At 36.0% G+C, this 21,748-nt stretch overlaps 1 protein-coding gene across 12 annotated transcripts in view; it reads right to left on the bottom strand.

The window, feature by feature from the left end:
• Nucleotides 1-408: 408 nt before the first annotated feature.
• The window catches only part of GRIK1 (glutamate ionotropic receptor kainate type subunit 1), a gene marked incomplete at both ends in the record, with an annotated part of 439,442 nt that continues 418,102 nt past the window's right edge, over nucleotides 409-21,748 (bottom strand). For 4 of the 12 annotated variants that reach the window (XM_081234202.1, XM_081234204.1, XM_081234208.1 and 1 more), the window contains 2 exons: nucleotides 409-564; nucleotides 17,689-17,939. In XM_081234202.1, coding sequence (XP_081090328.1) covers nucleotides 409-564; nucleotides 17,689-17,939 — 407 coding nt within the window. Of the gene's footprint in view, nucleotides 565-978; nucleotides 1,066-16,205; nucleotides 16,356-17,688; nucleotides 17,940-21,748 lie in introns of those variants that run through there. The other 8 variants (XM_081234203.1, XM_081234205.1, XM_081234206.1 and 5 more) reach the window with 3 other exon arrangements.

Below are 21,748 nucleotides of genomic sequence, written 5' to 3'. Positions count from 1 at the left end.
AGAGGATTCATCAAAATAGCAAAGTAGACAGCTGCTGATACTTGGAAACCAAACATTGTGAATAAGAGCAAATAATGGGGAACAAACCAACACTCAAACTTATTCTGGAAAAAAAAAACCCTGTTGTTTTATTATTATTTAGAAAGAAAACACAGCAATTTATTGGGATGAAAGAGAAAAGGTGAAATAAGTGAACATACAAATTCATTTCAAAATAATCCGTGCTGCTTCCCAAGTAATCTCTGTCTATGTGAGCTTTTGAAAGTTTTGTATTTCTTATATCTGTATGCATAATCAAGTTATGTATATAGATATATGGAAGCACAGTTGTCAGAAATCCTTTCTCCAAAAACCTGTAGCGAGCATATGTTTTTCTTCCTCAAAGCTTCCTACAGGTGTTTTCCTGGCTCATGCCACACTCTCTTTTCTCTGAGTTCGTCTTTGATGACAAGTAAGGATACTTGTGAAGGAAGATTTACCCTTAGTTCTCGACTTTTTCTTTAACTTTTTCTGATTTTTGAGTGAGATTCCCAGTTCTTCCATGATGGCATTGAAAGAGAGGCACTAGAGAACATGAAATAATAGAGCATCAGTTTAACCCACTATCTCCGTGGTTTCTTGATCTGTCTCTTGTCTAGGTTTTTATGATTATGAGATATTGGCCTAAGATAACTGTGCCACAGGTAAATCCCCAGCCGGTTCCCACACCACCTCCTCCACCCACTGCCCTCCCCACCCCCAACCTTTTCTTCTTGTGGAAACTGATTCGACAAGTGAGCTGGACAAACTTTGGGGTTTTATTCACAAATGAAGTAGCATAAAACTACCCAGGTAGGCTCTCAAAATAGACAACTTACCTTTGCGGAGACACCAAAATAGAGTTAAATTAAGTCATTTCCCCCAGTGAGATGATCCAAATATTGATAGGATTATCAAGGCATACGGACACTTCAGTAATGCTATAGAAAATGAACAAACCTTCTCTACACCAAGGCTTTGTTTTTTTCTCCCATGAAACCTTACTTTGTTCCTAAAATAAAATCTAATTCTTGATGACTTTCCTTTCTGATAAAAAAAAAGAAAAAAAAACAATTTTAAATTGTATATTTTCTCCAAAAAAACAGAGAGATCTGGCAGCAGCAATGATGCAGCTGTGGTTGAAATGAAAATAATATGGTACTGAACTGCACAGCAAAGACGATGGCATAATACAAAACAAAAATGGAATTATGATTATAAAATGTTATGCATATGCAGATGGCATATATATGCATATATATTACAATTACACTATTCTGTTCACATGCACAATATATAAATGGTGTAATAAGACATAATTTGCTGTCATTTCTTCCAGCCAAGATAAGATCTTTGAGTGACAAATTTCTGCTTGTATAGAGATTTCTACAAAGTAGTGTTGTTTTTGATGAGATTGCTCCTAAAACTTTCTGTAAAAACCCAAAGGCTTTGGTAAAGTTTATGGAAGTGCAAGCATTATTCCTTTACCATTAACTCACAAAATAGACATAGTTGAAAGCCAAATGATAACATGTCACCAGATGATTTCTTTAGGATGTGAGTGCCTGATAGGAAGAAATTGGTGCCCCATGTGTGCAGAGTATGGAATGTCTTCTGTGGTCCTTGGGTATCAATGTGCAACATGTTTTTTTGAAAATTTACACTCCACTTTGTTCTATAAAAGAGCTGATGTATTTGATATAAGTAGTATTTTTAATTTATCTACTTGATTTGAAAACCAGACTTACAAATTTAGATTCTAGGTATAAATTATCCGCTTACCAGACATACACCTCTAAAAAAAACCTAGCAGTTTGCATATGAGTTCTCGTCTCTTTTATATCTAAGTGTTTATAGGATTTGAATTTCATTTCCACTTTCCTATGGTATGAAACTGAAAATTCAGGTCACGCATGTTAGTTTTCTTTCAAATGGTAAGTTGTGGCTTCAGTGAATTGAGAGGGTGTCAGGCCACGCAAAGGAAAATTCAGAAATGTTTTCCATGAATTATACTTCAAAAAATGCTACAGCCAGTATGTCACAAATGAGATATAATTTTTGTAACATTATGTGATGTGAAATTTGTGTTGCTGCTGAGATGGAATGGGTATTTTATAGTGTCACTGTGGTAGACAGTGTTGTATTGGGGTTTGGCAAACTTTGTTCAGAAATTTATCTGAATGGAAGAAAGTTTTTTTGCACAGGACATTTCTGGTTTCAGAAAGTTCATTAAAGTGGAAGGAGGGGAGAGAGGGAAGGAAGGAGTGTCAAGTATTTTACATACACTGTTACACATAAATCTCACAACAGCCTTATAAAGAAAGAGTTATTATGCCCATTATATAGATGGGGAAATTTACTATTAGAGATTTAAGTAACTTGCCTAAGAAATATGGCTCATAAGATGAAGAGCTTGCATTTGAACTCAGCCTGTCTGACTCTCCAAACTTAATTGCTTTCACTTGAAATCTGCTACACCATCATTAATTCTTTTTATTAAATTATTATAAAGCCTTTTCTGTGGATTCTTTCTCCATAAAGCATGTTAAGAAATTATAATCTTTTTGTTTTATTTGAACTCTCAAATGTTTGATTTTAGACTCTTCACTTTGTTTTGCAATGAAATGACAAAAAATGGGTCTCTAGCACTGTGACTCATGTGGAAGACACAACAAGTTTTATGACACAACCAGTTTTACTACACAACTTGAAATCCTTCCTTAACCTCTTTTGGGTAAAGGAGCAGTCATAGATCTTATCTTGACAATATGTATTGGTTTTTTCTTTAAGAACAAAATCCTCCTCCAAATTTTTTATTGCCTTAAAATACAACAAACTTCTTTTCTTTTCTTTTCTTTCTTTTTCTTTTTTTGATTAACCCTGGGTATTTATTTCTTGCTGCCTGTGTGAGAGTGAATATAAATATAGTTTTATCAGGGGTCTGGTTTCTCTGTCTTTGGTCACAAACTGTGACTTCTTTTTGATTCTTACTTTGTCTCCAACTGTCAAAAAGAAAATGGCAAGATATTGGGGCTGACCTTTCTGCTTCCAAGTTTTTGCTGTAGTCACAAAGAAAGATGACCTTTAAGGCCCCTACCAGCCTGAACTTGAGCAAGCCACACACTCTTATATCCACAGGAAATGAAACTGTGAAGGTCATCTTTCAACACAGAGTGGCATGAGAAGGGCTCATATTCATTAATCAATTTGCCTATTGTAATCTAAGAACTAAAAACATATAAAGATTGAGCTTCTGAACTAGGATCAAGATTATAGTTGCTTTCCACAACTTTTACTTCTGGACTTGGTTTTCATGAACCCCTTCATGTTCATACAGCCACAGAAAAAACTATATTTAAAGCATGAAAGTTTACATTTCTAAACTCCTTCATTAGAAAGTATCAAGCATAATGGTGTCCACCTAGCTGCTTTGCTCTAAAGGCAGGGAAACTAGGGGTAGGATACTGCAGCAGTATCCTCCAGTGCTTTGCAGACTCTAAAGTCCCCTGGTAGCTTGGATCCTAGGTCCTCCCATTTTTCTCTGGTGGATGGAATTCATATTTTTAGTGAATCTACATACATCACCATGAATTATAGCTATGAGTTGGCTCCTGGTGTCAGAATGCTGGAATTGAAGTTTCAGCTATGCTGCTTAGTAGCTGTGTTACACTGAACAGGGTGTTTATTTTCTCTTTGACTCAAGTTTTCTTATCTGTAAAATGGAAACAATAGTAGAGTCCTTTTCATAGAACTATTATGAGAATCATTAAGTTGACATACATAAAACACTTAGCATAATACCTGGCACATAGTAAGTATTCTCTTTCTTTAAAATAAAATGTTATACATCACTAGAAATATTTTAAGTCTACAGCACTCCCTGATCTATCATCTATCTATCATCTATCTATCTGTCTATTTTTTTTAGTGAAGTGGAAAAACAATGACAATTTGATGCTTCTTTAATTTTAACCTTTGCATGCCCTTCTCTGCACCAATTCCTTTGAAATTTTATATCAGAGTTTTAGTTCAAGTAGGTTCTATACATGTTTAAAGCATAGAATTTTCAGTGCCTATTATTATTTGCTTTACACAGCCCATAACATGTTTTGGTGTTTATGTAATAATAGGCTTTATGACAGCTTGTATCTTGCCCATGATAGGTGCTCATCTATAAGAAGAGAATGGAAACTAACTGCAGTTCCTTGCCATTTAAAAGTATTATCATCTTTGTGCATATGGACCCATTTACAATGAATCCCCATGATGATAAGTTTGATAGGAAAATTCACTTATAAAGAAATTTACAGTAGTAAATAATGTGACTGCCAGTTTTGCTGTTCCTGGCACTATCCAAAGATAAAGTGAGGTGTGAGTGTGTGTGTCTGTGTATGTGTGACTTCTCTCATAGAAGAAAGGAAACTGAGAAATAGAAGTTAGTCTATTAGAGACTGTGGCTGAAACTTCAACTAACACTGTAGCTCTCTTGGCTTTAAAAGGAGAAGGACCTGCTTCTTTATTCTGCAGAATGTCATCCCTCTTCTCCACTTCTTCAGTGCCCGTGGTGTATCCCTCATGAGTCCCCTTTTCTTTTCTTTCTCCTGCCTTCCTTTACATCCCCCTTTGGATTGTTTCTCTTTATAATTGCTGACTGCATGGCATCTCCTTTGGATTAGCCCCAAATATTTGATTTCTTGGTACTAGAGTGAACCTGAACATAAATTATTCTCCTCTCCTGATACTTTCATCCTTTTATTGCAAATACTGCCCCGGAAAGGTTGGGAGGAGCTAATCAAGTTCTTCTTGTTTTGTACTTAAAATAAACTGCCTTAGGGAAAAAAAAAGTCTAGGGTGGAGAATGCTTTTTTTTGCTGTAGGAAAAGTTGTGTGTTAGAATTTGATTGTAGTTTACAATATTGAAAGAACCGAGGCTAAGCTTTCATACTGGTTACAAACTTGGCATCAAGATGTGAGTATCAGATTGATTCTCGCTGTATATTTAACATTTATGTATTCAGTGCTTTCATTCATTGGTACATTTAGAAGAACTACTTTGAATACGTAATTTTAAGGGTTTTTCTGACAAATTATTTTTTAGAAGGTCTGGCCTAGCCAAGAATATAATACAGATTTTACATTTTTTATAGTTTTCTCCCTTTAATTTATTAGGCTCCCTATTCAAAGACATTTGAAGTGTTCTGTGACATTGTCTAGTAAATTTTCACCATATGCTTAGAAGAAAAGAAGGATATAGATAACATTAATGTCATTTTATAGTAAAAATCTTTCATTTTATGTATAGATCTTCTTTAACTTAAAGGCAGGCTGTGATTTGAAGTCTTTTGTAAAGACCGTTCTCAGTAAAATATAGAATATAAGTAAATACAGAGGGGATAGGTTGCTGAGAAATAATGCAATTATTACTACTATTACTATTATTTCCTTGGTTTTGTCAAATTATTGCCGTAGCTGTGTGGAGACAGTGTCTCAATGGATTTTTTTAAACAAGAAGGACTAAGCATTCACATCCTTAATACTTTTAAGCTCTGAGGTCTAATGTGGTGTAAACCTAGAATGTTCAACATGCTTTGGGCCTAGAGTCAGGAATTTTTTTAAGGAACACGACAGAAGAATCCTACTCGTATGTTTGCTACCTGAAGGCTTTGGACAGTCTGGTCACCTATCTGCACAAGTGTTTTATTTCTTCAGAGGATAATTGATAATCTAAGAACAGAGATCAGACTTTAATAATCCTGCATTAATTACAGGAAGGAATAGGGAAGGGGAGTCTTGGAGTAACTATACAGGCGCCATCTTTGTGTGCAGTTCTCGTGTTCCAGAACTCAGAATTTAGGCATCATTTACTCTGGTTTTACCAATTTTCTGGGTTTATTCAGAATCCCTGGTCATTTTTCATGTAACCATCCTTAAGATTTTTAAAAAATGGATCTGTGAGGTTGAGAGTTAGTCACCATATTAGCTTTCAGAATAGTGGTTATGATGAATTGTACCCAGTAGCTAATGAAGAAGCTGATTCTCATCTCCTAAGTCTGTACCAAAAATCTCAGGTGGAGGAAATTTCAACACTGAACAAAAATGTCAAAGTGTGCTTCCCGCCCGTATCCTCACCTGTGACCCAGCACCCATTCCTTTCACAGACCATTTCCCTGCTGATGCTTTAAACTGGCTCTTCATTGGTAACCACTCCCTACAGCTCTGTCTTGTCTTCCTTTGGCTATAGCACGTAGACATCCCTAACTCATTTTTCCTAGCTCCTTTTAATGCCATGTTTTCACCATCTTTATGTCCCTTCACCTCTTTTCTTCCCTATTTCATTTTTGTTCCTACACCTAAGGCTTGATGCTGACATTTTGGCTCTCTCAGATTCTAGATTTAAGCTTCTAATTCTTTGCATGAAGGCATGCCCTAGAATTCTTTGTTTTCCAATCTGAGGTCTTTAAACCAAAAAAATATATCTATGGGGGGCACAAGGTTACTTGATGGGGCCAGATACAAAGGATCATCTTTCTTTTTTTTTTGCAGTGCGCGGGCCTCTCACTGTTGTGGCCTCTCCCGTTGCAGAGCATAGGCTCCGGACGCGCAGGCTCAGCATCCATGGCTCACGGGCCCAGCCTCTCCGCGGCATGTGGGATATTCCCGGACCGGGGCACGAACCCGTGTCCACTGTATCTGCAGGCTGACTCTCAACCACTGTGCCACCAGGGAAGCCCCCATTTTTATTTAAATATTTTATTTAGAAAACTTTTTCTTCTATTAAATTAAATGTAACTATAATGTTGAATGTTATTCTCGCTCTCTCTCTCTCGCTCTCTCTCTCTCTCTCTCTCTCTGTCTCTCTCTCTCTCTCTCTCTCTATATATATATATATATATACACATTTTTAAAAGAATTCTTACATTTTTCACTTGGGGTGGCTGTCCAGCGCTATACTCCCAAGCTCTTAGGGTATAGGAAAATTTATTCTCTTTTAACCTTAGTGATAATTTTGTAGAAAACTTTGAAATGCGAAGTTAACACTGAGGCAGAACATTTTGATATTGATTTATGTACTTTTTCCAATTCTTCTGAATCTCAACTCTTTTTTCTACTTTTACAGTTGCAACAAAAGCTTTTATATGCATTGCCCACAGGGTAGGATGACATAGAAAATAAAAAAAAAAGAGGTAAATTTGCAGCTTTGAGTTCTTAAATAAACCTGTATAGACCTATGGAAGCTATTGCCATCTTTGAAGCAATTAATTACAACAGCCAGGTGTTTGAAAGAAGAAAAAAGATGGTGCTTTGAATTGTAAATTTGCCTTAGAGCCGTCAGGATCCAGCATATAGGACTGGGCATGGTGGTGGAGATAGGACTGTTCAGTGTCTGCTTTCAAGGAGAAACATCCAACAAGGTGATGATGCATCCTAGATGCTGAGGAACACCTGAGAAGGGCCCCCTCACTTGCCACTTCTGGGGTTAAACTCCCAAGAGGTGGGACAAGGAAAATAGCCTGACAGGTGAGGGGACCTAAGAACACAGGGAAATTGTGCCCACTCTCTGTCCTAGACTCTCAAAGGAAGCAGTCACTTGAGTGGAGAACTGTCCTCTGTCTCCCATGGCCTCTGAATAGTCTCAAGAGCAGCTGCCTCAGAAAGGGCACAGAAGTGGCAGATGGGTATCCCATTCAAGCCTGATGGCCGAAGAAAAGACAGTTGTTTCTGCAGTGAGGATAAACTTCAGGTGGGCTCACATACCCAAGGGTAAGCAGCTCTATTTGCTTAAAAGTGGCATAAATGTTGGTCTGCATGCCAAACTAAAGTGCCCACAGTGTCTTCTCCTCTCTGGAGTCATGGCAAGAGGCCAATGTAACTTTCTTCTCCAGCCCTCTAGCTTTTCTTTGTCTTCCTTACATCTCCAAAGCCTGCATCAGCCCCTCTTGCAAGCTAGGAGCCTGCATGCTTCCTCTGGATTTGGTGTCATATGAACGTGACCAGGCTCTGTTCTGATAGCCTGAGTTAGTACCATGGGGACTGATGTTCCCTCATTTCACAGAGAAGAGGGCCTGGTCCTTCTGGCAACTCAGAAGCTGAGTTAGGGCCATAAAAATAAAATGCCAATAAATTCTTTGCATGACTCTTTTCATGCAGAGAATGGCCCTGCCTTTGAGGTAAATTGACTCTGGTGTAGGTTTTCAGATCCCCATAGTACCCATAGACATAGCACAGGGAGTCCTTGGGGTACCAGCTTATACCCACATGTAGTGGATACACTTTTTTCTCAAGCTACAAACCCAGGTATACAGAACACAGAAAACAAAAAAACTACGCAATGCCATTAAAAAAAATAAAAGAATTCACCGTAGCTTATTGGTCCCCATATGCTAGTGGATCTTGTCAACTCAAGGTGACTCACTTTTGGTTTAAAACTAAGTTTTCACTTGGTTAATGGCTCAGATAATACATGCCTCTTCCCAACTCCCTTCTCCCTTTTTCTTTTCCAGGGGTGTCTGGGCTTAGGAGAGGTTGATAGAGGGTCTTGGTATTGGTGATAGTGAGAGCAGCTGGTCCATGGCCACCCTCTATCCTTTTGATTCCCCCTGGGGTGTGACATCCTGCCAGGCCATGGATGCTGCTCTCTATCTCTGCTGCATCATCTGAGATGCCTGTGGTCTCACCATGGTCTCCATGTCAGGTCTACACTGAATCGTTTCCCTTCCAGCCTCAAGTCTTCCAATCCACTGGTTCTCTCAGCCCTTCCACAAAGCTCTTTGTTGGGAAAGGCCATGAATTTTTAGATGCTTTCCCTGGAATGTTTTGAGGTTAAGCGAGACTATGAAGCTGTTCAAAGGATCACTGCCTAGACATTGATATTCTACCATTCAGGAGACAGTTGGCTGTATGATATCTCTACATGTCTTGCCGTCTCCTGGTTTACAAACTGTGAACACAACAATGGCACTTTCTGTTCAGGATCCGCCCTGAAATTTTCTGAGGTTTCTATTTTCCTGTCCCTCTAAGTTAGGACTTGGCTCAGGGATGGTCATTAGGCCTTCTCAGAGATTCGGGTAGCATCTAAGCTTAATGATTTCCCTTTAATATTTTCTTTCTTTCCTAGTGGTCAAAAATGGGTCAGGAATTGGAAAAAGAGGTAGGAGAACATTATTATGTATATTTCCTCAACCTTGACCCTCTGGGTTTTAGTTTTTGCTAATTAGACATAAACTTTTTGAATTAAAACAACTAACTTATTTAACAAAGCACTTAGCTGTTAAGATTGAAAGCCATGGTTTTTATGATTTTTGTCTGTGCTACAAGTTTGTAAAATACACTTAAAACTGAAAAGCTAAGAGTTTCAGTCATCTCTAGCTTGCAAGCAATACATATAAAAATCTTGATGCTTGATGGTGGAGGAAGGTAGGGGTAAAATCAATGGAAAATAAAAGCACATCATCCTTTTCCTTTGTTTCCTTTCGTCTCTCTTTAGCAGAATTATTTAAGTTCCACTTACAGAATAGAGAGTTTCCAGAGCACTCCAGCCCCATTGATCTCCCTCTTTCTGGAATCGTGATTAATTGGTTTCATAGCTTCGAATAGCTCCCTAAGTTTATTGCTCCCTTTTTTATACCTAGTCTATAGGCTCACCAAAGTAAAAAAATATTCTACTTCAGAAATCTTCCCTGTGTTTGTAATGATTTGCTTATGATTTATTGGATGGGAACCCTCTCAGTCTTTGATGCTATGATAGCTGTTTTTCTCTATATCCAGAGCCAGGCATTCTATCCTAACTATTGGCAGGGCAAGGTAATTCTGTTTATTACCATAAGAATTTAATGTGTTCAACATAACCACACAATATTAATAAATATATATATATAAATATATGCAAATATGTTAATGTATATACATATATGCCTAAGTGTGTGTGTGTGCATATATATATATATATATATATATATATATATATATATATATACACATAAATTCTCCAAGTTTTTTTTTTCACTGCTTCTACATTTTAACTTTCTTCCCACTTTCTACTAGAATTAAAAAATACAGTGCTTGGAAGAGAACTTTAACTGCAACCCCCTCTTTCCACAGATGACAGAACTGAGGATGAGGGAAGTACAATGACTTGCCTAAAGACACATAGCCATTCAGCAGCAGTACAGAGACTTGGATTCTTGGCTTGTGATTCCCAAGTCACCTTTCCATTGGGCCACAAACATCTTTCAGAGTTTAGTTTACATGGTGGTGCCAACTTGTACATTTGAAAAGTTATTTCTAAATGGATGTTAATTGCTTTTTGGCCTCTCTGCTAATTAATGAATGTTTGGGTTTCCAGGCAAAGAAAAGCCTCTTTGCACAATTACAGAAATAATCTGATTAGAAAGACTTTTCCAAATCACTTGCTAAATAAGTTAATCAGACTACAGAAGAAATAAAGCCAAGGACACTTGAATATTTGATAATGTGCCAAGTGACCACGAGGAAAGATAAATACCAAATGAGAGCAGGCTATCTATAGACGGTAGTTTTTTAGTTCTTATGGTTGGTAACGACTAAGTGATTAGAAGAACATTCGTTTTTGAAGTTGGAAAATCGGAATATTTTAATATTTTAAGTCTGAACCCTCCAGTTGAAAAAAGACAAAAAATTCTGGCTAAGCTAAATTAAAAATTTTAATCACTAAGGAGAACTACAGTAACTTCTTTACATCACTCAGGTTTTACTCATTATTTTTGTGTGTATCTGGATGTATACATTGTAATGTGGAAAATCATTGCTCTGCAGTACGGCCAATTAGTCATGTTTGGGCTGACAACTACAAAGCTCAGATTCTGCAGGGTGCTGAAACCACATAACACATTTGTAATGTTGGTTTTCTATCACAAGAATGCCTTTCTCTTTGCAAATACAATTTCTTTGAAAATTTAAAGGAGAATCCCATTTTCCATGATACCAGTCTCTGTGGAAAGGATTTTGAAAGCAAGAATGATTTTAATATGCTTGTGCATCTGGACATAAAATTCCATAACTGTGAGAAGCATAATGAGATGGTTCCTAAAGGCAAGTTAAAACTGCGCATCGAGCAGAATTTTTTCATTATCAATAAGAGTTAATTAATAATGCCACTTGGCACAGTGAGATGAGCAGAAAATAGTATAGGAAGTAAGAATACTTTGCTTTCCTTTTGCTTTTCAAGGCTGTTCAGGCTATTTTTAAATTGCTTACTAGGAAATAGACCTTAGAGTATAAGGGTCATGGGCTTTGAAACTAATTGGTATCCATTATTTTTCTGCTTTGCCACAGATGGCTCATATAGAACATAATACAGTGCTAGGCAAATGCAATGAGGTATTTAGAAATAATTTTCCTTGGATAGGTTTATAATCATATAATCCAGTTGATTTTCCTAAAGGCACAATCTCTATCTAACATGTATTCCTTAGGTAGTTCTAATTTTGCTGGAAAAACTTTAAAATAATTCAATTTATAATTTTAGTCTAAAACAAAATAAGCTTTAGTTTTTCCCTTATTGCATTAGGTTATACAGCCTTGTTAAGAAACAAATTAGACAACATTACATGCTCCATAGTTGTTGATGTATTTTTCAATCTGTTCATACCTCTCTGCTCTCTTCCTAACTTTAAACAGTATTTCTCAGAGTATAATCCACAGATAATCTGCCAGTGTTAATAAAAACTCACACTTACCACATAATTTGAAGTCACTCTGCTGTATTCAAGTTAATTTTAATAAAAACTCACGCTTACTAACTATTTTTCAGTAAAACAATGGTATTTAGGATTGTTGGAAGAAAACTCATGTAAGAAAAACTATTTTAAAAAACCCTGTATTGAAGATAATTTTAATGAAAAATCATGTACATGACCTAATTTTAGAAAAAATCCTGCTATATGTAAGCTAATTTTTATGCAAACCAATGTGCACAACTAGTTTTAAGCATCCATTTTCAGGTTTCATTAAAAATTCCAATTCCTGGACTACACTTACTTAGGAGGAACCTCTGGAGTTACAGCCGATAATCTGTATTTTGAATAATTTCCCCAGATAGTTCAGATGTACACTGGAGTCTGAAAACTAGTGACATAAAAAATAGAGTTTGAAAATTTTTCTTCTTTGTTCAAGACCCTTTTATTTTTCGAAATTCACTTAAAATGCAATGGCCCCTCTTGGGGTCACTGTGGTCTTAGTGGTCATTTACTTGATGGCAAGAATTGGTTGTCTGAGAGCATATATTATATAAAAGGAGAAAGAGGGAAGTATAAGAAACTCAGGGTCTGAAATGAATGGTGGATTTCTCAAGGGAGGGAGAAAGCACAGAGAGACAGCAGAAAACTACCTACTTGAATATCTTGAGTAGGCCTACCACTTACAGCTAAACAGGAAGATTATCAATTGAATATGATATTTCTATCTCAAAGATGTTCACAGATTCTTCTTGAATTCTTAGAGAGGGTTTATTGAATATTTAAGGCTAAATATATGCTGTATATCTTGCTTGAAATGAATGATCCTGCCTCTAGACTCAATCAATAAATAACAACAACTTCTTGAGTGCCAATTATACACAGAAGAGTATGCTTTAGGTCATTACTACACACTAGAGTCAACAGGGTACCTTAAAAACTGCTATTGTTCTGCCCCCACTCCAGACTAATGAAATTAAAATTTCTAGAGTTGAGGTTCATATTTTCCACTGTATGTCTTCATAGATTGCCATTTTGGATCCTTCTCTTGGGTGCAATGAACTTGCCATTGATTTTTAATGCTTGTGAGAGGAAAAATGGTCTTAGAGATAGTTTGAACCTCTAAATTGAAAAACCTGTTTTCCAAACCAACTCTGTTTTAAGATGTGTGATAAATTGTATTTATTGCTCATGCTACCAGAGAGCAATACTTAATTTCTCTATAAGGAACTAACATCTGTTAACCAATATTTATTAACAGCCCTCTTATAAATGATTTAATTTTCTATGCCATTATATTATTTTATTTAATTATCAACACAAATGTAAGTCAGTATATTACCTTCATTTTTCAAATGAGGAAATTGAGATTCAGAGAAGTTTCAGAAAAAAAAAATCCCCGATAATAAGTGTTATTGCTTATTTAATGGCAACTCTGTGCTAAGCATGGTATTAGGTGTTTTGTACATTATCCCTGGATGAGATGCACATTATCATACAAGTGTTCCCTGTAGAACATTGGTCTGTCAATATGTTTTGGAGGAAAAAAGATTCTGTGATCTAACAGGTTTGGGAAGTACTGTATACTTTTCCTTCTTGTTGAAAATTCTCAATGTATTGTAACATATTAAACATACTGAAATGTCATGCAGTAAAGCGGCATTTGTCCTGGTGCTCCATGGGTTACCTGACCATGAACATCTTATTTGAGTAACACTTGCCAGTGAAAACCAGTTTGAAAAATACTCCTTCAACACAACCTTATGACCTAGAAACTATATCCCCCTATTACATATTAAAAAACTAAGGCTCTGAGAAATTCAATTATTTGTCTACAGACATTCAGCAAGTGACTCCACTAGAACTTGAACCTGAATTTGGCTGATTTAGAAAATTCTCTTTTGATTCTAAGTCTAGGACTCTGGGTTATTGACTCTGATATCTATTTTGGAGTCAACAGTTATTAAGGCTGAAATAAAATTGTGGAAAGGATTAAATGTAATACAGTAAGTCCCCTACATACAAAGGAGTTCCGTTCCGAGATCGTGTTCATAAGTCTAATTTGTTCATAAGTCCAAAAAAGTTAGCCTATGTATCCAATCGGCTATATAGTACTGTACTGTAATAGGTTTACTTTTCACACAAATAATACAGAAAAAACAAACAAACACAGAAAATAAACGTTTTTAATCTTACAGTACAGTACCTTGAAAAGTACAGTAGTGCCAACTACATCACTGCTGCTTTTATGCTTGCTTCTGGACATCCTGGGCTTGAAATAAAGCTACTATACTACTGTACTCTATACAGTACTGTACAGCAAAGTCCACAAAAGCACAACCACTTGTAGAGAATGTATGCACGTGACAATGTACTCCGCATACAGGAGTTAACTTACATGACTGGACATGAGAACGCACGTTCGCATCTTTGAAAGTTCTCAACTTGAAGGTTGTATGTAGGGAACTTACTGTACTGTATGTTAAAACACTTTGAAACCATAAAATAATGTGTAACTATCAGAATTAGGTAGTATACAGTTTAAAGTAGTACATAAATATTAATTTTATCCAAACCTCTGAATGACAGTTTTAAAGGATACTCTCTGTAGAAAGACGTTTTGTTACCATTAACCCTGATCATCTATACCTCATCAATCACCGTTGAACTTTTTGGGTAGCATTTTTGATTTATTAAAGAGTCCTTGGGAATATAAATTTATGTAATTTGTGGTTTCTATATATAGAATCAATGAATTATGAATTATGTAATATTTATTTCAACATCTGATGTTTTTGATTATGAGGATGTGAACTCTGATCTAGGGCAAACAGTATGTTGCTTTTACCCCAATAACAGCTAATAAATGTCAGTGTAATTTATAGACATTTTCTTAAAAGTATATTTATTTAAAGAAGAAACCAAGACTGAGAAACAATCAGGACAAGAGTCAACTCTCCTGAACATGTTTTACTGGAGAAATCTAGAGTTGATTGAAGAGACTGGTGATTCAAAAATTGGAACCCATTTAAAGCTAAGCAAAGAGAAAGCAAAATGCTACATGATTGCACTGATGGCCTATCTCTACTTCTGAGAAATGTATTTTTGGGGATCACTTCACATGTCAAAAGGTAACCCCATTAAGGATAACAAAGACCAACTTATCCCATATTGAGGGAAGATGAAAGGCATCTTCAGTTCCCCTATTCACTGTGAAGAGGGAAAGAGTTCAGAGGGACAGCAGACATCCTGTCACAGCAAATTAAGTATGTAGTTGGCTTTCTATGTCACAAACTCAGTTAGAGTGAAAATTATTTACAGCATTTTAAATGCAGGTGGGAAATAAATCTACAAAGATCTGTAACTAATGTGTGTGGAAATTCTCTCATCTATTTATTTTTTCCTCCTTGTCCTTCTCCCCAGTATACTTGGAATGTATTGAAAATGGCAAAGGATCCAGAGTAATGAGTTTGAAAGTGGCAAGGCTCAGAAAAGATTGCTACAAAAACAACCACTCTCTTAGGACAAGAATGAAATAACATCTTGTGAAAAGATGTTCTTCAGTGCAAAGAATGAGGGCAAGTGAGTGGAAAATAGAAGATGCTAGGCATTAATCTCTAGCTTAGGACTGTGCTTGGAGCTTGCAAAATATAATCTATAGCTTGAAAAAAAAATCACAGTTCCTTAAAGATTCTGAGCATACTACCTATCTGAACCTACAGAAGATTGTTAACCTCTACAAATAAATGTTACTTGAGAACTTGATGGTTATGAATTTCTCTGCAGGGATCATTTTTGACTATGTTGTGTCTTCCTGAGTGATGTTCACCTTAGCTAATGCTCTTCTTCCATGACACCAGAGGTTTCAAGTTTAGTTTTCATTTTCTGGGTCACTTTCTTGAATCTTTAAAATCTAAGACTTCTTGGAGTCTCAGTGTAAATAGTACATTTCAAATAGTAGACTCAATTTGAATTAAAAATTAACATTGTTAAGGAGTTATTATGAAAAGATGGGGCTTTGGGTACTTGGAAAGTGTGGATCTACAGAGTGTATGGTACAGGGAGAAGGAAAGAGGAGAAAAAAGGTTCACAAAGATGAAAAGCATTCCTCAAAATATTATTTTGTTTTCATGCTTTGCACTGTTGAAAGTCTGAACGTACTTTTGCATGAGGCAAGAGTTGCTTATTTTTAGTACATGAAAATACAACTAAGATAACCATTCTCTTGACAGTATAGACAATTTCTGTAAACACACATATCTTGGAGTCTGTATACGCCTAATATGCTGTTGTTTCAATATGAAATGCACATGTGTCTCCAGTGCATTGAATTCAATGTTCAGAGTACATGAGTTTTGCTATCTTAAAACGAGGATAGGGATTATGGCTATTTATGCTTAGTAGATACAGACATCATTAACACCACCAATTAGCAGAAGCAGTTTCTACTTGGCACAATTTTTTTTTCTTTAATGATTACACAGTGTGAATTGAGGACTGTGTCCGAATCCCTCTCTCCTCTCGAATTAATTTGCCACATTCTAAATCCGTAGATAAAGTGGTTCCAGAAGTGGAGTTGGTTGGATGGGTTTGCTTACACTGTAGTCCATAAAAGAAACAAAAAGCCTTGCATGCAAAAGAAATGAGAAAAATATAGAAAAATGAATAAATCATAAGCAAAAATGGGCGTTTAAATGAAAATTTAAATCAAATGAAGCTGGCAATTATGAGAAGCACATTAAAGCGTAACATATACAAGCTTTTAGTTTTCAAATTATTTGCATAAAACAAGACACCTCAAGAGCAAATCGAAAGTTAAAGCAGATCAGTCCATTCTCCCTTTTAATTAGACCGTTTTCTCTAACAAGCTCTCTGAAAATGGTACTTAATGTTCTCACAATTGCCTTGTAATCTTGGGAAAATTTTCAGGATGAAACCAGGTTATAATCAATTATGCCCATCTCTGGGAACTTAAGGGGAGTCTCCACTTACAGGAAGTGGGACTTGTATGAGATTATTAATCAAAACTGGCTACATTATTTGTGGGGTCCAGAACAAAATGGAAATGTAGAGCCCCTTGTTCCAAAATTATTAAGAATTTTAAGATTTTGATAGCTGAGCATTAAACTAGGCCCGTTATTAATAGTTCATAGTTTCAAAATTCTAACAATACTTTTAAATTGATTGGGTAACCAAATACTCTACAATGAGCATGAACTTTGTGTTTTGTTTATTCTCATATGCTTATGAAGGAATTATCTTTAATCACCATCATCTTATTCAGAACAGTGTAAGCTCTTGATGTGATCTTCATCAAAACTAAAAGTAACAGGCAAAAAATGGTTGACTGTTGAAATCAACCATAATCCTAAAATTTGGAAAAATAGATTCTTTAATATATTTTATCATCATTCTGTACTGTTCATCATTTTTCTGGCAAATTTTTTTGTGAATTATTCTTTTACAAAACGTACTTTGATAGAGGTAAATGCTCAGTTTCAAAATATTACATTTATATCTTTATATAAATTGCTTTGTATTAGTACATGTGCTCAGTACATACACTTAGGAGATGTAACATTTCTCTCAAAGATCTTTTTATATATTTTCCTATTTTGGATTTACTTCTTCCTTGCTCTATCTAGGGTTTCTATCTTAAGAGTAAATAACTGTTAAAGAAATTGACTGAGTTTGGAATTTTTGCACTGTCATTCCAAATAGTGATAATTGAATTTAGTGTGTAAGGTGCTTCCTTCTTCTCATTAATAAATGATGGGGCTACAGTGCCAGCAGCACCTGGCAGGGATTCAATAGCTCTTAGCTCTAACTCAAAAATGGCCCTTCTGGGCATCTAGTTCAGTAGACTGTTACAAAAAAGGGCAAGCATCCTTTAATCCCCCAAACTTAAGACAGATAACACAAACCAAAAACCACCTGGTCCTAGAAAGAGATGACTCACCTGCTCAATATCGTTGTTTTTCCGTGATTTGTATATAAATTCTCCAATGGCTACAAATACAGAAAGGACCAGTCCAGCAGCCAGAACAATGAAGATACCCCCAATATTTTCTACTCCCAGAGCACTGGCCTCTTTGTTGTCTTCCTCAGGGCAGCCATTTCCCCGCCACCATTTCTCTTTCATCATATGCAGTTTCCCCTCTTCTTGTAATTGAAGAATAGCAATAGTAATTTTATCCCGGTAAGGAGAACCTGCAAGTGAAGTCATTTGGATATTGGTCACCAAAAGGCTGAAGATGTGAAGAAGGATTATTGTCTTAGGGGTAACTACTTTATGGCTGTTGGAAAACCCCAATCCATAAGTTGACTAGCAAAGGGCAATCCTATATTTTGAAGGATCTAAATAATTGGACAGCAAAAAGCTGACATGTTGAGATTAACTCTTACCCAAACTGTCTGTTCCTTTTAAACAAGGAAAAGCTGAGCTGGGAATTCCATGACATCCTGCTGCTTTTGGTGAGTTTTTTATGAATCTTTTCCTACATTAGGGAATTTCATTGTTTAGATTCCACTTTTTCTAGGCTTTTGGATGTCTAATATTGTGACAGCCTGGCTAAATGATCACCAGTACCATTTTCTCTTCTTCCTATGGGAGTAGCTAGACATTTCCTAGTCTCCTTTACAATTCATTGTGGTGATTGACCGATTGCTAGCCATTGGGAGCTAAAGCGATGTATGACTATTTCCAGTTCTGTCTCATAAATCCTCCCAACATTATCCTCTACGCTTTCCCTCTCTTTCCTCATCAGCATGGGGGAAAGGATTTTAAGTCACTAGGGATAGTGGAACCACCAGTTAGAAAGGAATTGGGTCCCAGGATGACTGCATGAAGCAGAATCACTCTTTCAACCCACTGTTGGACCATGACAAGTTCAAGAAATAAATATGTATTGTGTTGGCCACTAAAAATTTGCAGATGTTGGTTATAGTAATTAGTCCATACTGACTAATACACCTATTAAGATACTCTTATGAGTAGGTTTTGAATAATTTAAACAACATTCAGCTAGGTTTAGAAAATTTGCAAGCACTTTATTGATATTATTTATACTCTATTTTCTAGTAATGCCATTAAACTTTTAATTATGTTAGGGCTAGAGAGCATCAACATGGTCCTGCAGCCACAGCTTGTCCAACACTGGATTCCTATGTTAATTAAAGCAAAGGAAGAAATTTAAAAAAAAAAAAAGATGGTAAGATTTCTTTCCCTAATTTCTCCTTGGACGCTAAGGATTTTTGTAAGTGTTTCTTCTACTTAGTAGGAAAGTAGTACATTCTAGCTCTTTCTGTTTGTAAACTTTAACGTTCTTCTTGGTGGAAATAGAAAAATGCAAAAAAAAGTAGCAAATAGAAAAATGTGGCATCTTAGAACCAGAAGAGATCTTAGGAACCGTATAGTCCCAGTCTACTTATTTTTAGAATTGAAGAAATTGAGGGTGTGAAGATATGGGTGAAAGTAATAGTTGCTGGTAGAGCCAAGAATTTAACTCAATTCTCCTAACTTCTCTCTTAGTGTTATTTTCATTAAGGTTTCTCCCTTCACCCCCATGTCATCTCCCCCCTCCCCCATATACCTTATGTTCTAGGGCACGGTTAGAAAAGCAGAAGATTAATATTGTGACAATTGTCATTTTTCCCATTCCTCCCAAGACTTCCTAAAGTCATTGTCAGTCCCTCAAGATCAAGTGTAAAAGAAGAGCAAAATGTTTTGGAGTTAGATTGTGGCTTATCAATTAAGAGTATGGATTTTTGGTGAGAAAATGGCTCTTGAAAGCCAAATGAAAAGATATTGGCTGCTTGCTTAAGCAACTCCAGAATAATGGTTAGTGTCAAAATTAGCACCAGTAACAATAATATGTGAACAATTAAGTGAATCAAGAGAGTTTTGTTTTAATGTACATGAAAGTGCTTTGAAGAGTGTGAGAATGATCCATAGGGTAACAATTGCAGCAGTAATCATAGCAGTATACACAGTGGGTACTCAGTAAATGCTGACTGATGCTTTCCTTTTGCCTTCAGGCTGCACAATACCTAAAATATTTCAGGCAGATGGGGATTGGATCTCTGTTTAAGGTGGGTCTCTAAGGAAGGTAATTTCCAGCCTCCTGGTAACCTGTTTAAGCCTTAACTGCTCTCGTTCTCTTCAAGTTTTATTTTAAGTCCCTTAGGAGGCACATTTCCAGAGCTTCTGTCCTGAGAGTCTCTAAGAAACAAAGTCTTCGATTTTGCGTTGTGACTGAGCAACTTTGTCAATCTTTGACTGTGAGAAAGAATTTTAAGCCTTAAGGGAGTCAGGGCAAGACCAGAATTATGTGGAAAATTTTTTATATCTGAATATATTTTAGCTTCAAGTTTTGTTGTTGTTGTTGCTTAAATGGACTGAATGACATTGGAAGTGATTTATTACAAGTCACTCTAAAAAATACATATGTATACGCATGGATCTTCCTGAATAGCAGCTGATCTTTCTTAAAGTCAATTCATCATAGAAGAAACATCTCACAAATTTATCCAACAGCTGTATTCCCAATGGATGTATTCTCTCTGAGGTCTGCCATCTGTTCCAATTATTCCTTCATTGTTTTAGTTTTAAAAGGGTGACAGGTTTATAACCACTATGAAAAATTCCTGGAGTGTATTTCTTTTCATCTAGGGAGGGGGAAAAACTCTTCAACTTTGGAATTTGTATGTCAGAGAATGCATGAGGTTGGCAAAATGTAGACTGAACTGGAATATTCAAATCTCTTTATATCATATTATATAAAGTATAGTGATACCCATCACAGGGTCAACCTCACTCACATGGAGGCAGAGTCATTTTTAAAGCACTGCATTAATTTAGGAGTGTTTCAGAAAGGACCCCTTACTGCTTCCCCATTCCTCACCAATATTCCAATATTTTAACTTTAGAGTGGTAGTTCATTCAGTAGAAGAAATGCCTATTAAAAGTCTCATATTATAGTGTAAATATTCTCAGAAGAAGTGATACACATCATTATTTTCTATCATTACTACTACCAGACTGGAAATTTGGTGCACAAAGAGGGGAATTAAAAGGTGGTGGAGATGGAGCTGTGCATGGAATGGTAAAAGTACAGTTTTCAACTTTATAATTTAATCTAAAGATGGTTCCGTTAAGAAACTATAGTTGCTTTTTCTAAGAAGACACAGAATATATTACAATCAATCATAACGTCTTGATTTTGAAAAGATTCAGGCAAAGTCACACAATCCTGGTGTTCTTGTCTGACTCATGGTCCATTTAACTAAAATCAGCAGTGATGGGATATAAAAAAATAACACGTCTAGCTTCTTTCTCCAGTCTTTTTTTTTTTTTTTTAAAAGGGTTGTTGCTTGTGAGTTATTGTGAAGTGGTGGAAGGAGGGTTATAAAAAAAATAAAATGAGGTGATAAAGCCTGTTTAGGGAGATAGGACATTGTTTCTCAAATCAAAAAAGAAGCATAGTAACCTTTTAGTTAGTGTCTAACAATCCCACTGAGTTCTCTTCCGAGCACACCAACTTAGTTTTAGGAGAGCTTACCACTTGAGAAAAAAATGTACACTTCATTTGTAATACTGGCATTTTCATCAGGAAAAGTTATTGGAAATAAAGGGGCAAGAAGGTAGTTACAGTTTCCCTAGCCCAATCATTCTGAAGATTTATTTAGAGGACACACGTAACAACTTATTTAGAGGAAAAGGAGATCTTACCCAATTGATATAAGTTAATTTCTTTATAGCATATATTTCTAGCATCAGATAGATTGCATGGAGTCAAATTGGTTATGTATTCATGTTCAAAGGTGGAGAGAGTTGACCTTCTTTATCTGGTTAATCAAATTAGTATTGATCAAAAGTTGAATATGGGCTACATAATCTTTTTTTAAAAAGTAAATTTATTGCCAAATTAAGCCATCAGGAATATTCATCTAAAATGTAATTTTTTTTTCATGAAAAATCGAAGACCTGATAATGTTGGGTTCTAATTCCCACAGCTACT

The sequence above is a fragment of the Mesoplodon bidens genome (genome assembly GCF_964165515.1).
Source record: "Mesoplodon bidens genome assembly, chromosome: 5".
In the NCBI taxonomy this organism is placed as follows: Eukaryota; Metazoa; Chordata; class Mammalia; order Artiodactyla; family Ziphiidae; genus Mesoplodon; species Mesoplodon bidens.
Note: the sequence above shows the minus strand (reverse complement) of the source record. Positions and strands in the feature narration are given on the sequence as shown.